This window comes from Equus caballus, chromosome 12 (assembly GCF_041296265.1).
Source record: "Equus caballus isolate H_3958 breed thoroughbred chromosome 12, TB-T2T, whole genome shotgun sequence".
Lineage (NCBI taxonomy): Eukaryota > Metazoa > Chordata > Mammalia > Perissodactyla > Equidae > Equus > Equus caballus.
Window position 1 is genome coordinate 12,497,035 of NC_091695.1, and position 13,937 is coordinate 12,510,971.

A 13,937-nucleotide genomic window follows, 5' to 3' on the forward strand; every position below is an offset into this window, starting at 1 on the left:
TTTTCACTGTTTAATCTCTCTGTTAGTTAAGATTAGGTTTGGCTGTGAGTCACAAAAAACTCGTGAAGTATTCACTTGAACAAGACAGGAGTTTATTTCTCTCTTGGAAAAGAAGCTCCATGCCAGGCAGGATGGGGTGGTCGAGTGTCAGCCAGGGCTCAGTTGCAGGAAACAGAAACTGTGAGCTGCTTTAAGCTGAGAGAGATTTAGCCCTGGGAATTAAGGGTTTATAGACGCATTTGAAGGGCTGGTGTATTACTTTGCTCAGGCTGCCCTAACAAGTACCACAGGCTGGGAGGCTGAACCCACAGAAGTTTATTCTCTCACAGTTCTGGGTACAAGAAGTCTGAGATCAAGGTGACGCAGGGCTGGTTTCTTCTGAGGCCTCTCTGCTTGGCTTTTAGATGGCTGCCTTCTTCCTGCATCTTCATGTGGCTGTCCTTTGGTCTATGTCTGTGTCCTAATCTCCTATTCTTACAAGGACACTCGTCATGTTGGATTGGGGCCCACCTCAATGACCTCATTTTACCTTAATTACCTCTTTAGAGACCCTATCTCTATACTCACATTCTGAGGTACAGGGCTTAGGACTTCAACATATGAAGTTTGAGGGGTCATAATTCAACTCACAATAGCTGGAGAGCAGGCTTTAGGCTGGGGCCCAGAAATGACTCCCAAACTAAGGATGTGGGACACCTCACCTGGGGAGGCACCTGCTTTGTCACCGTCAGCAGCCCTGGCTGTGGTTGCTGGCTCCAGGAATGTACGTTGTGAGCTGCAGTCCTGGGATCAGGAAGCTGCAGCCACCACCGCAGCCACAATGTTGATTCTAGAGCTAGGCAGCCTGAGCGCCAGTCATCACATCCACATTCCAGCTACAAGAAGGAGGAAGGGCAGAAGGTAGTGCTCCATGCTTTAAGGATGCTTCCTAGAAGTCATATAGTCCCTCTGTTCTCAAGCCATTGACTGGAATTTAGTCACATGGCTAATCTAGCTGCAAGGGAGGCTGGGAAATGTAGTCTTTATTCCCAAGAGCCAGGTACGCAGCTGAAAATCTGGGAGTGTATGACTAAAGACAAAGAGTAGGGGGAATGGGTTTTGGGGGTCAACAGCAGCCTCTGCTACTCCTCCCTAAAAGGAGGCTGTGGAAGGTTTAGTAATGTATGTAAGATAAAGCAGCCAGCAGTAGCCAAAGTCCTGAGCGTGAGCCCTTGCCCATTGGGGTTCCCACCTCCTCTTGTTTCCTGAGAATGACTTTGTACGACCTAAGCACACAGTTTCTGCCCTCTTGTAGCCAAGAGTCCTCTCAATGTTCAGAAACATCAGTTTCTGAAGGGGCTGGTGTTGTAGGTGATAATACAAAGAAGACAGAAAGAGAGCTCAGGTGTCCCAAGTGTGCATTTAATCTCGGTGTAAACATTTTGTGAGGTTCAGTCACCTTTGTCTTCTGGAAAAGTGGATTCTTAATCCAGTTGTTTACTTTCTTCCCTCAGCCCCTGGACCAGTTTCCGACTTTCGAGTGACGAGCGTCAGCATGTGGGAGATTGGCTTAGCTTGGAGCAGCAACGACTCAGATTCCTTTGAGATACATACCATATGGGTTCCAGCTGGAACACTTTCGGTAGAAACCACCACCAACCAGAGTATTGTCATTGGTGGCTTATACCCTGGAACTGAGTATTGCTTTGAAATATTTCCACAAGGACCAAATGGGACGAAAGGGGATTCCCAGATAATTTGCAGTAGAACTGGTAAGCAAGTAGGATTTTTCGTAAAGGAAATAGTGTAATTTATAAATGTCAGGTTTTCCAAATATTTCTTTTTAAAAAAAATTGTCTGAGAGAAATCTTTAAAAGAATTATGACAGTACTGCATATTTATTATATAAAAGACAAGCAAAAAGAAATAGTATCACATGTCAACTGTCAACCAGAGATAATCACTGATAACTTTTGGTGTCTCATGTTGTGCAATTTTAAGATATATACACGTGTATATATATATGTATATATATTTTTTTCTTTTACAAACATTGAAGTCATCCTATGCGTGTGGTTTTATAACCTGCTATTTTCCACTTACCAGTTTATTATGAATATTCTTCCCTGTCAATATAAATATTTCTACAGGATAATTTTAATACCTGCCTGACATTCCATTGTCTAAATTGGGAGTCAACAGATAATAATGACCCCTGGGCCAAATCTGACCCACTGCTTGTTTTTTAACAATTATTTTATTGAGGTCATAATGGTTTATAACATTGTGTAATTTCAGGTGTACAATATTATCAGTTTCTGTATAAACTGCATTGTGCTCATCACCAGTAGTCTAATTTTTGTCTGTTTTTTTTGCCCACCCTTCCCCTCTGGTAACCACTCGTCTGTTCTCTTTGTCCATGTGTTAGTTTATATTCCACAAACGAGTGAAATCATGCAGTGTTTGTCTTTCTCTGTCTGGCTTATTTCACTTAACATCATACCCTCAAGGACCATCCTTGTTTTTGCAAATGGGATGGTTTTGTCTTTTTAATGGCTGAGTAGTATTCTATTGTGTGTGTGTGTGTGTGTGTGTGTGTGTGTGTATACCATGTCTTCTTTACTCATTCATCAGTTGATGGGCACTTGGGTTGCTTCCATGTCTTGACTATTGTGAATAATACTGCAGTGAACATAGGGGTGCATAAATCTATTTGAATTGTTCATTTCAAGTTCTTTGGATAAATACCTGGTAGTGGGATAGCTGGATTGTATGATATTTCTCTTTTTAATTTTTTTTTTGGTGAGGAAGACTTGCTCTGAGCTAGTATCTGTTGCCAATCTCCCTCCTTTCTTTCTTTCTTTCTTTTTTTTTTTGCTTGGGGAAGCTTAGGCCTGAGCTAACATCTGTGCCAGTCTCCCTCCACTTTATGTGTGGGTTACTGCCACAGCATGGCTTGATGAGTGGTGTAGGTCTGTGCCTGGGATCCGAACCTGCTAACCCAGGCTGTCAAAGCTGAGCACACCAGACTTAACCACTATGCCACGGGGTCGGCCCTATTTTTAATTTTTTGGGAAATCTCCATCCTGTTTCCCATAGTGGCTGCACCAGTTTGCATTCCCACCAGCACTCACTTCCTATTTTTGTAAATAGAGTGTTTTTGGAACACAAGCATGTTTACTTGTTTACATACTGTCTATGGCTTCTTTGGTGCTAGAAATGAGTAGTTGCAACAGAGACCATATGGCCTACACAGCATAAAATATTTACTATGTGACCCTTTAGAAAAAGTTTGCTGACCCCAGAGCTAGATCAGTGGTTTCAAAGTGTGGTCCAGGGAGCTCTGTCAGTCCCTGAGATTCTTTCAAGGAGTCTGTGAGGTGTTATTATCATAATACTACTAAAGTGTTATGTAGCTTTTTCATTCTCCTTCTCTCATGATGGGTGTACAGTAGAGTTTTCCAGATGCTATAGAACAGGGGATGATATCATCACTCTCATGGCTAATGGCATATATGCTTGTGAATTATATTCTTTTTTGTTTTTCAGGTTCAAACGTTTGCTAATGCTTTTTACTATTTTATTTCTTATTTTTTATTTTTTTGAGGTCGTAATAGTTTATAACTGTGAAATTTCAGTTGTACAGTATCATTTGTCAGTCACCATAGATATGTGCCCCTTTACCTCTTATGCCCACCCCCAACCCCTTTCCCTCTGGTAACCACTACTCTGTTCTCTTTGTCTATGTGTTAATTTATCTTCCATGTATGAGTGAAATCATGCAGTATTTGTCCTTCTCTGTCTGGCATATTTTGCTTAACATCACACCCTCAAGGTCCATCCATATTGTTGCAAATGGGACGATTTTGTCTTTTTTATGGCTGAGTAGTATTCCACTGTATTGCTGGTGTATTCTTATGTTTTAAAAATTTCGTCATTTTTTTCTATTACGGTAAATATAACCTACGTAACCAAAAATTCTATAAGAGCCTTAATAATTTTTACGAAGGTAAAGGGGTCCTGAGACCCCTTTAAGTTTAAGAACTGCTGGTCTGGATGTATTGTAAATTAGGTAAGACAATTTGTTTACATCGCTGTAATTATTCTGCAAATCATTTTATTTTGTATTTGAACCTTTTTTCTCAGTGTATACTATAGCTTCCCCCCCTAGTTAGTATGGTCTTCCTGTTTTTAGTGGCTGCGGAATATTTCATCATGGAGCCAGATCACAGTTTACACAGCCCTTTGCTTTTTATGGAGTATTTAGGTTATTTCTAGTTTAATTATTTTTATGGAAAATAGCTGCCTTTCCTGGGCTTTTGTCTGTGGAATCCCTTTGACATTGGGAATCTAGTGGAAGGGAAAGAAGACTCTCAAAGTTCTCCCCTCTTTAAGGAGAGCGCACTTTAAAGAAAATTTGATTTTGGAGTAGATAGTACATGCATGTGTACAAAATTAAAAACAAATACAAAGGGTTTTACAGTGCAAATGTTCCCCTCTTTTGTCCCCTGGTCACCCACTTCCTCTCATTGGAGATGACCTTGGTTACTAGGTCAAGAGAGAAAAGCTTTGGAAGCAAGGGCGGAAGAGAGACCCTGCTTATGTAGTTATTTCTGGGCCTGGATCATGCATTTGAATTGCAACTGGTTCAGTGTGTTGGGGTGACATGATCAGAGGACAGTCCCCAGAGCACTCATGTGAGTCATTTCTCTCCTGACTTCCACCTCGGGAAGGTGGAGGGTGTGTGCCTATTTTCCCTTCCTCCCTCCAGCCTCAAATGCTCCCACTTAGTAAATGTCAACTCCTCTTTTTTCACTTCTTTTTTGCGGGTTGCTTACTTAATTTTTTTTTTATTGCGGTAACATTGGTTTATAACATTATATAAATTTCAGGTGTACATCATTACATATTTCGATTTCTGTTTAGATTACATCGTGTTCGCCACCCAAAGACTAATTACAGTGCATCACCACACATGGGTCTAATCACCCTTTTTGCCCTCCTCCCTCCCCGCTTCCTCTCTGGTAACCACCAATCCAATCTCTGCTGCTATGTGTTTGTTTGTCATTGTTTTTATCTTCTACTTATGAGTGAGATCATACGGTATCTGACTTTCTCCCTCTGACTTATTTCAGTGAGCATAATACCCTCAAGGTTCATCCATGTTGTCACAAATGGCCGGATTTCATCATTTCTTATGGCTGAGTAGTATTCCATTGTGTATACATACCACATCTTCTTTATCCATTCGTCCCTTGATGGGCACCTGGGTTGCTTCGTCTTGGCTATTGTGAATAATGCTGCAGGGAACATAGGGGTGCATGTATCTTTATGCATTCATGTTTCCATGTTCTTTGGATAAATACCCAGCAGTGGAATAGCTGGGTCGTATGGTAGTTCTATTCTTAATTTTCTGAGGACTCTCCGTACTGTTTTCTACAGTGACCGCACCTCAGTTGCCCTTTTCAGTTTTTCTCTTCAGCATGCCTGTGTTATAGGAAGATGTTTTCTTTTGAGAAAAGAACATTGATTAAAAACAATTTGTTGAGATATAATATACTTACTGTAAAGCACACACATCCTAAGTGCATAGTTTGATGAATTTCCACAAACTCAACCTGTCTGGTCACCAATACTCAGAACAAGAACTGAACATGATTTCCAGTCCAGAAGACCCCAAAAGGGGGCATTTTTGTGACAAAAGCAAAAGACCAGAGAACTGATACAATGAACTGCAAAGTTCATCTGTGTTATAGAAGAGCCAAAATTCTTGAAAGAACTGAAGGTGTGTCTTTCTCACGTAGGTCTTGGAGTTTGCCCTTTGTGAACTCGTCTGAGAGTTTGATGGTGAAAAAGCAAGTTCTTTTGACAGATACATTGAAATAAAGCTGGATGTTATACTGGTTCTGAACAGACTTCCTTTTTTCCTCCTTTCCTCCAACCAGCCCCCGGTGCAGTGTTTGACATCCGTGTGATCCATGTCAACACGACGGAAATGCAGCTGGAGTGGCGGAATACGGACAATGCTTCTGAGTATACCTACCATCTAGTCATACAGTCTGAGAACGGCTCTTGTGAGAGGAACAGTTCCTACAGAGCAGTCACTCTCCGGGACCTGATCCCGGGCACCTTATATAACATCACGATCTCTCCAGAAGTGAACCATGTTCGTGGGATCTCCAGCTTCACAGAACAGTACACACGTAAGTGTCAGAGGATGCCCAGCGAAGGAGTGGCACGAGTGTCTTTCACTTGGGAGGGTGAGAACTAAGCGTTGGTTAGATGACGCGGTCAGCGCCCATGGTGTTTCTGGGCTCCAGGTAGAATGTGAAACTGCTTAAGCTGAAAACGTCAGCCTCAGCAAAGGTCCTGCTGTTCTCATGGGGCACTGGTGCTAACCCATGTGAACTTGGAATTGTCTTGAGAAGCAGGAAGTGATCTCGTAAGTCATGGAGAACCTAACCTTGCAATCGTTCCTTGGGAATCTAGACCAGAGGAGGTCACCTTGTCATGTTGGCGTCGGAAGATACTGCTCAAATAAAGAGATCTGCATGCAACAGGGGCGGGGGCATTTTGCTCATATGTGATCTAAATATGTGGTAGGGATGGTAGTTTATAGTATCTTTTTAGTATATTTTTTCCCTTTCATTAACCAGATTTCAAAAACATAGGAAATTGTATCTTGAAAATATATTTCACGTAAACTTGAAGTATGAAAAGAAGCCTGAAAAACTTTAATTCTTTTGAGATTTAACCTATATAATTATTTCCTGAATGTCTCCTTGGGAAGCCTTCCATCTTTTGAGGCAGAAAATAGTAGCTTTATTCATTCTTTCCCCAAAAAGTCTCAGTCTCTTTTTAGATGCAATACATAAAGTAGTCCTGGAACTCAAGCTTATCTATACTGTTTTTATTGTTTTAATTTTAAATCAAGGGCCCAGCACTGTGTCTGACATTGAAATAAGTACCAACACCACAGCAGCAACCTTAAAGTGGCAGAACTCTGACGAAGCCTCTCCCAGGTACACCTACCGCCTTCTTATTGGGAAAGATGGAAATTCCAGCCACACGGCAGTCACAGTCACTGGCGTCACCTCTGCTACAGTCACCGGATTAATACCTGGCTCATCGTACACAGTGGAGATCTTCACACAAGTGGGGGATGTCACCGAGTCACTGGCACCTGGCTCGCAGTCCTTCTGTACAGGTGAGTGGCCCCGCGTGCCTCTGGCCTCCTTCCTGTGTGGTGCTGCCCTTGCAGGTCGGTCCTCCACGGTCCTCAGTTTATCAGGTTTCATGTGGTGTGCAAGAAGGGACACGGAGCTCTCTGAGACCTCCTGTTAGCTTAGTAGCGCTATCTCGTTGCCCTCATCATTTATTCGTTCAACAAATATTTATTTAGTGCTTACTGTATGCCAGGCACTGTTAAATGACACAGAAAAGTCCTTCCTGGAACTTTTATTCTGATGGGGAAGCCATAGTTAACAAGATGAATAAGTTATCAGATGTTGATTACTGCTAGGGAGAGGGAAAAAAACAAGGAAGGCGGAATGAAGTGTTGGTCTAGGCTGTCCATGGAGGGCCTCAAAGAAAAGGTGACTTTTGAGCAAAGATTTGAAGGAAGTAAAAAAGCCAGCCATCTGGATATCAGGGTGTAGAGCATTACAGGCAGAGGAGCAGCCAGTGCAAAGGCCCTGAGGCTGGAGAGTGCTTGCTCTGTTGAAGGCAGAGCAGGAGGCCAGGCTGGCAGGAGTGGATCCATGGGAGCAAGAGGACGAGGGGTAAGAGGTGAGGCCTGAGAGGTAAGGGCCTGGGGCATAGGTGACATCCAGGCTTGTAGTTCATAGTTTGGCTTTTACACTGAAGAAGGTGGAAAGGATATTGTTAAAATGGATGCTCAGCCTTTTCTACTTTCTTGATCCTTATTTCTCAATGCGAAAAGTGCGATAAAGAGAAGAGCCCTGGGTTTAACTGAGGACTTTCAGAGAGGAACCCAGGGAATTTCTGCAGAGCTGTGGGGACTTCTGCTCGCAGTTCTGACTGTGGCGCCTTTGTCACCGCGGCACCCGTGTACCACCTTATTCTCCACCTACTTTGCAGCTACATCTTCCCTTCCTTAGACCAAGCTAGTGGAGTGTGTTCAGACTGATTTGGAGGGGGGTGTGGTCTCATTGGGTCAGCCTCCCTGGTCATGTGGGAACCTCGATGACCCTCTGACCTTTCACGTGGAGTGGCTAAAGAAATCCCTGAAGCCTTGAGTCACCTCTGCTGCCTCAGGCTCCAGCCACCTGGTCTAGACTCTGATCTTTGGTATTTGGGTGGCCTCCATTGCTGATACTTTTCTTAGCCATAATCATGGCAGCCTGTAGCAGGAGAAAAACATATGTGAGCATTTATGACTGGGGGTGGAGGGAACAGCAGCTGTGGGAGAAGGTATGAACTGGGGAGGCTACCTTTCCAGGCCTCCGGCAGAGAGTGTGGAGAGGCACTACGTGACTTATTAGTGCTTTTCCTGCTCTAAAATTCGGCAACATTAAAGTAATGATAATATTCTCCCCCAGGATATTAATAGAGAGTTTTCCGTTTACATCAGTTTCATGTTGGCCCTCAAGAAACCTCTATTGGTCCTCAGGTAGAAACAAATAACACCCCATTTTAAAGATGAGGAAACTCATGCCATTTACCATTGATCATTGAGCATGTTGTGTGTTTAGAAAATGCCCTGGACTGGGATTTAGAAAACCTGGGATCCAGCTTTGGCTTTGCCACTTACCAGCCATGCCACTTCTTCAGCAAATTACTTCACCTCTCTAGGCCTCAGTTGATTCATCTGCAAAATGGGACAGTCCTAGCCCTACCTGTTCCAGAAGGATTGTCGAGAGGGCCCCAAAATGAGATGACACAGGTGAAAAAGCTGCTCCACCCATGGTATGATATACCTACCTCTCATGGAGCCCTGTTCTCTTCCAGCTCAGTGACTGACAACCACTGTTTCATTTAATCCTCAAACAGGCCTGAGCTGAGGCTCAGAGCAGTTGGGTGACTGACCCAAGGTCACCCAGTTCAGTAATACCCGATTCAAGGTCAGCCTCTGCCTCTTCTCCCATACCCCAGGACTCCTCCTTGCAAATGGGCCAGAATTCTACTGCCCCGCACGTGTCAGTGTTTGCAAAGGCAGATGTCCCAGAGTCTCACAATGTGCTGTGCTTGCTTTGCAGATCCTGCACCAGTAGCCTCCTTCCACTGTGAGGTCGTCCCCAAAGAGCCGACCTTGGTTCTCAAGTGGGCCTGCCCTCCCGGCACTAACGCAGGCTTCAGGCTGGAGATCAGCTGTGAGGCCTGGCAAAATCTGACATACCGCAAGAGCTGCTCCTCGGAGAACAACACCGAGTACAGGACGGAAGTCACGTATTTGAATTTTTCTACCTCGTACAACATCAGCATCACTGCCTTGTCCTGTAACAAGACGGCACCCCCCTCCCAAAGCACGTGCCTCACTGGCATCACAGGTGGGCTTCGTGACAGCAGGGTGGCCAAGCGGCATTGTGGTCACCCCTGGAGACGCTGACCCAGTGGGTCTGCAAGTGTGGCCCAGAAATCTGCTTTTTTTTTTTTTTTAAATTTCAGCTAAAATATTTGTTTTTGTTGGCATGGACTGTTAACCCAATTCTATAGAAATCTAGTCTACAAAAGCAGAGAAGAGGGAATCATTTTTACATTACAAATTTTCCTTTTCTTAACAGAATAATTCATTGCCACATTTTCTTTTAAGTAGTGAGTTCCCTTACTGCATTAAAAAGAAGCATTTTATAGAAATATTCAAATATACATAAAAGTAGAGGACAGTAGAAAGAAACCCACATGCCCATCACCACCCACTTGAACATTTGTCAGCACTTGACCAATTTTGTTTCATTCATGTCCCCTCCTCCCTTACTTGATTGCTTTGAGGCCAGTCCTAGTCATTCTGTATTTTTATGTGTCAATATTTCAGTATTTATTGCTGCAAGATAGGGACTTCTTTTCTCTTTCTTTCAGACATAACCCCATTATTATTACCGTAACACTTGAAAACTTAATCTTTTTTTTCGCTATTAGCAAATATTCAGTCAAGATTCCTATTTCCCTACTTACAGTTCCTTAAGACAGCATCTGTATTCACAAGTGCCCCAGTGGTTTTGGGAAACAGGATCACTTCCTGCACGGGGGTCCCCCTAGTTAATCTTCATGCACATATGGTTGTTTTTTTTTTGGAAAATCTTGCTTCTTACATCTTTGCTTCATGTTTGTCCGTCTTTTGCTCCCCATGTCCTGCCAAAGTTATGTCTTAGATCAACCTGGTTGAGTTGGTTTTGCTTTGTGCTTTTTGACTCCTAGGTATGTTTCCTTTGGAGTACAGGAATGTTTCCAGACAATTCCTAAAGAATTAGTGGTTGTAATAGTGAGAAAAAAGGCCTCTCACTTCAGAGACACTGACGTGGAAAGTGGTGGAGGGGTTCTGCGGACAAAGCCTCAGACTTAGGCTGACCTGAGTTTCATTCTAAGATCTGCCTTTTACCATCTGTGCGATCTCAGAAAAGTTGCTCAATCTCTCTAGGCCTTGTTTTCCTTAGTTTCAAAAGAGGAAATAATACCTCCCTTCTAGGAATGTTGTAAACATTAGATGAGGTAATGTGTGTGGAAGGCCACTGCAGAGCTGCCATATGTGGCCGCTCAGGTGATGCACTTCACAATTCCAGGCGACACCATCATAGGGACTACGATGTGTTTGAAGCTCCGTGGAGTGTGTAGGACACAGTTGTACAGGATGGCCCTGAGTCACACTCCTTTGGTTTCTGCAGCACTCTACAACATGATAGAGACAGTGACCCTTGTGGGTACTTTTTTGTTGTTCTCTGCTGCATGCTGTCATCTCCTCAGTGGGTGTAAGCCACTGAGGAACAGAAACCGTGTCTGATTTGGTGTCTCAGGGCTGCGCACAGGGCCTGGTGAAGAGGACCAGCTCCTCAGAATTCGTCATTCCTGAGGCTGAACCATGGGTGTGAGGGATGGATAATGCCCACTTCTCATCTAGTCCAGTGATTCTCTCACTCCGTGATCTGTAGCTGCTTTTTCTCAGGTGGATTTTTACGTACAATTTTAACATGCTTGTTTAATGTACAAATTTAATACGTTTTTAATTTAACATAAAACTAGAACTGCATTTTCTCTGAGAGAGGTAGGAAGCATTGGCGGGTAGGTCAATCTGAGAGAGTTGGAATGATGGTCTTTTAGTCAACATCCATTGGCTGCTTACTGTGTGCTGGGTGGTGGGGGACGGTGATAAGGGACACCATGCACTGGGCAGAGAGGCCCCTGGAGCATAGGGGCTGCTGGGAACTGTGTTAGGAAGTCTCTGGGGAGGCCATTGACAGACATGGGGACAGCGCCTCCAAGTGGCCACTGCTGTCAGTTACGTGAGAGGTTGCCGAAGCAGGTTTTTAGATCTCTGCTTCCAATAGAAAATAATATGAGCCTCATGTATAATTTAAAATTTTCTAGGAACCACATTAAGAAAATATAAAAAGGAACAGCTGAAATTAGTTTCATTCACGTTTTATTTAACTCGGTATGTTAAAAAGGTTATCATTTCAACATGTAATCTGTATAAAGGAAGTTATTAATGAGATATTTTGCATCCTTTTTTCACACTGTCTTTGACATCCAGTCTCTGTCTCACACGTATAGCACATCTGAATTTGGACTAGTTGCGTTTCAAGCGCTCCACAGCTGCGTGCGGCTGGTGGCTGCCGTATTGGACGGCGCAAGTTTGGAGAATTGTGCTGTGGTTCTTTTGGAGTTCAGTTTTCTCAGTCTCCCTGAATCTTGAGTATAATAAGAAAGCACTCCAACTGCATGTGGGAGACAAATTTAGGTAGAGAGAGAGCGTGTGGAGAGAGATGACCTTTAATTCAGTGTCTTCTTCCTTTTGTGTTAATTCAGAGAGTGGATTCACAAGCCTAGCTTGGAAAGGCGAGGTACCTCATCATGAAGGTCACCCACGGAATACTCCTGTGTGGGCTTTTCTGGTGTCTAGGAAGAGGGTTGGTTGGGTTTCTCTAGGTGCTGTTTTAAACCAACTGCAGCAAAAGTAAGGACTTTGGTGTGAAGGACGTGGAGCAGGAATGCAGCCAGGTCTCAGGAGGAAGTGCGTTCTGTCTGTGTCGTCTCTGCTCCATCACTGTTCTCAGCTGACCAACCCATCTGGGGCCAAGTTGGGTGGTGGGAAGATGTCTGTGTACAGCTCCCAAGTCCCCACTTTAGAGTTGCACCCACACAGTCTCTCTCTCACTTTCCTTTTTCTCCAGTTCTCAGGGTAAGGAACCTGGCCCTCTGGGTCTCACCTGGGTCGGGGGAGGGGGTCAGGGGAAGATAGAAAAGCCAGGTAATTCTCAACCAATAAGGTTGCTGCAAACCTGTCCTCAGGGATGTGGCTGCCACACTGAAGGGGCCATGGTGAGCTAGGCAGGCTTCCCCAGGGATCTACCCTTTTTATTTTATTTTTTATTTTTTAATTTTTTTTAAAGATTTTATTTTCTCCTTTTTCTCCCCAAAGCCCCCCGGTACATAGTTGTATATTTCGTTGTGGGTCCTTCTAGTTGTGGCATGTGGGACGCTGCCTCAGCGTGGTCTGATGAGCAGTGCCATGTCCGCACCCAGGATTCGAACCGACGAAACACTGGGCCGCCTGCAGCGGAGCGCGCGAACTTAACCACTCGGCCACGGGGCCAGCCCGGGATCTACCCTTTTTGAACTCCACCAGTTCTCTTCCCTGCCCCTTGCTTCTGGACTTACTTTGCATGAGCCTAGCACACAGCTTTCTGATCAAGGGCAGATCTTGAGGGAGGCATTCCAGCAAATTCTCACCTTCATAATTTTGTTCCTTCTTTGGTTTTAAATATTGGGTGATCATGTTTTGTTTTGTTCTGTTTCAGACCCCCCTTCTCCAGATGGATCCCCTAATATTACATCTGTCAGTCACAATTCAGTCAAGGTCAAGTTCAGTGGGTTTGAAGCCAGCCATGGACCCATCAAAGCCTACGCTCTCGTTCTCACCACTGGGGAAGGTAAGGAGGGATCATTATGCCAAGTGACAAAGGTCAAACAGCCAGTGAGTGATACCCTTACTGGGCGCCATTTCCGTGCCCACTGAGGCACATTAGTGATACAAATATGTGTCTGTTTTTACACTGTCACCCACGCTTTGACACTCAGATGGGAGTGGGAGAGGGTAAGCTATTTGCCTGATCACCTAGGTCAGAGGTTGACAAACTTTCTGTAAAGGGCCAGATAGCAAATATTTGAAGCTTTACAGACCCTGCAATCTCTGTCCTAGCTATTCAGCTCTGCCATCGTGGTGTGAAAGCAGTTGTAGAAGATACATAAAAATGAGTGTGACTCTTATTTACTAAAATGGGTGGGTGGCTGGATTGCACCCTTGGATCCTAACTTGCTGACCTCTGATTTAGGTTTTTCATCTCTTTTACAACACAAGGTCTTTCAGGTGGCAGAATATTAGCCTTAAACAACTTTGTCACACACACACGTGCGTGCATACACACACACGCGCACACACACACACACAAATCATCCTGATAGGGTGACTTTCTCTCGCAAGAAAACAGAAAATGATTTGCATTTGCAGTGAGAACTTGCAAAGAGCATCCTCACAGATGAGAGGGGTGGAGGAAAGGCCACCTTTCCTTAAAGGGCTCCCTCACGCGCTTGGGTGGGAAGGAGGGGCTGAATCATGGCGTCTTTGTTAGCTGCATGTGGGTGCTTCACACAAGGCCTGGGTTTAAAGTGCCAAATTTTGTCATTTTCGGTGATCCTTTGAACTGAATGTCAGGAGTGCAGTGCCACTCCCGTCAGCCTCTCAGCCTGTGACACTGTCCTCATCTCCTCGAGGGCAGCAGAGT

The 13,937-nt window shown here is 44.2% G+C and overlaps 1 protein-coding gene across 2 annotated transcripts in view; it reads left to right on the forward strand.

Annotated features, from left to right (window-relative positions):
• Positions 1-13,937, forward strand: part of LOC111771846 (receptor-type tyrosine-protein phosphatase eta-like) — a 146,192-nt gene that overhangs the window by 127,403 nt on the left and 4,852 nt on the right. For both annotated transcript variants that reach the window (XM_070229501.1, XM_023634723.2), the window contains exons 8-12: positions 1,494-1,751; positions 5,925-6,182; positions 6,914-7,186; positions 9,198-9,488; positions 12,954-13,085. In XM_070229501.1, the coding sequence (XP_070085602.1) occupies positions 1,494-1,751; positions 5,925-6,182; positions 6,914-7,186; positions 9,198-9,488; positions 12,954-13,085 (1,212 nt within the window). The remainder of the gene's footprint in view (positions 1-1,493; positions 1,752-5,924; positions 6,183-6,913; positions 7,187-9,197; positions 9,489-12,953; positions 13,086-13,937) is intronic.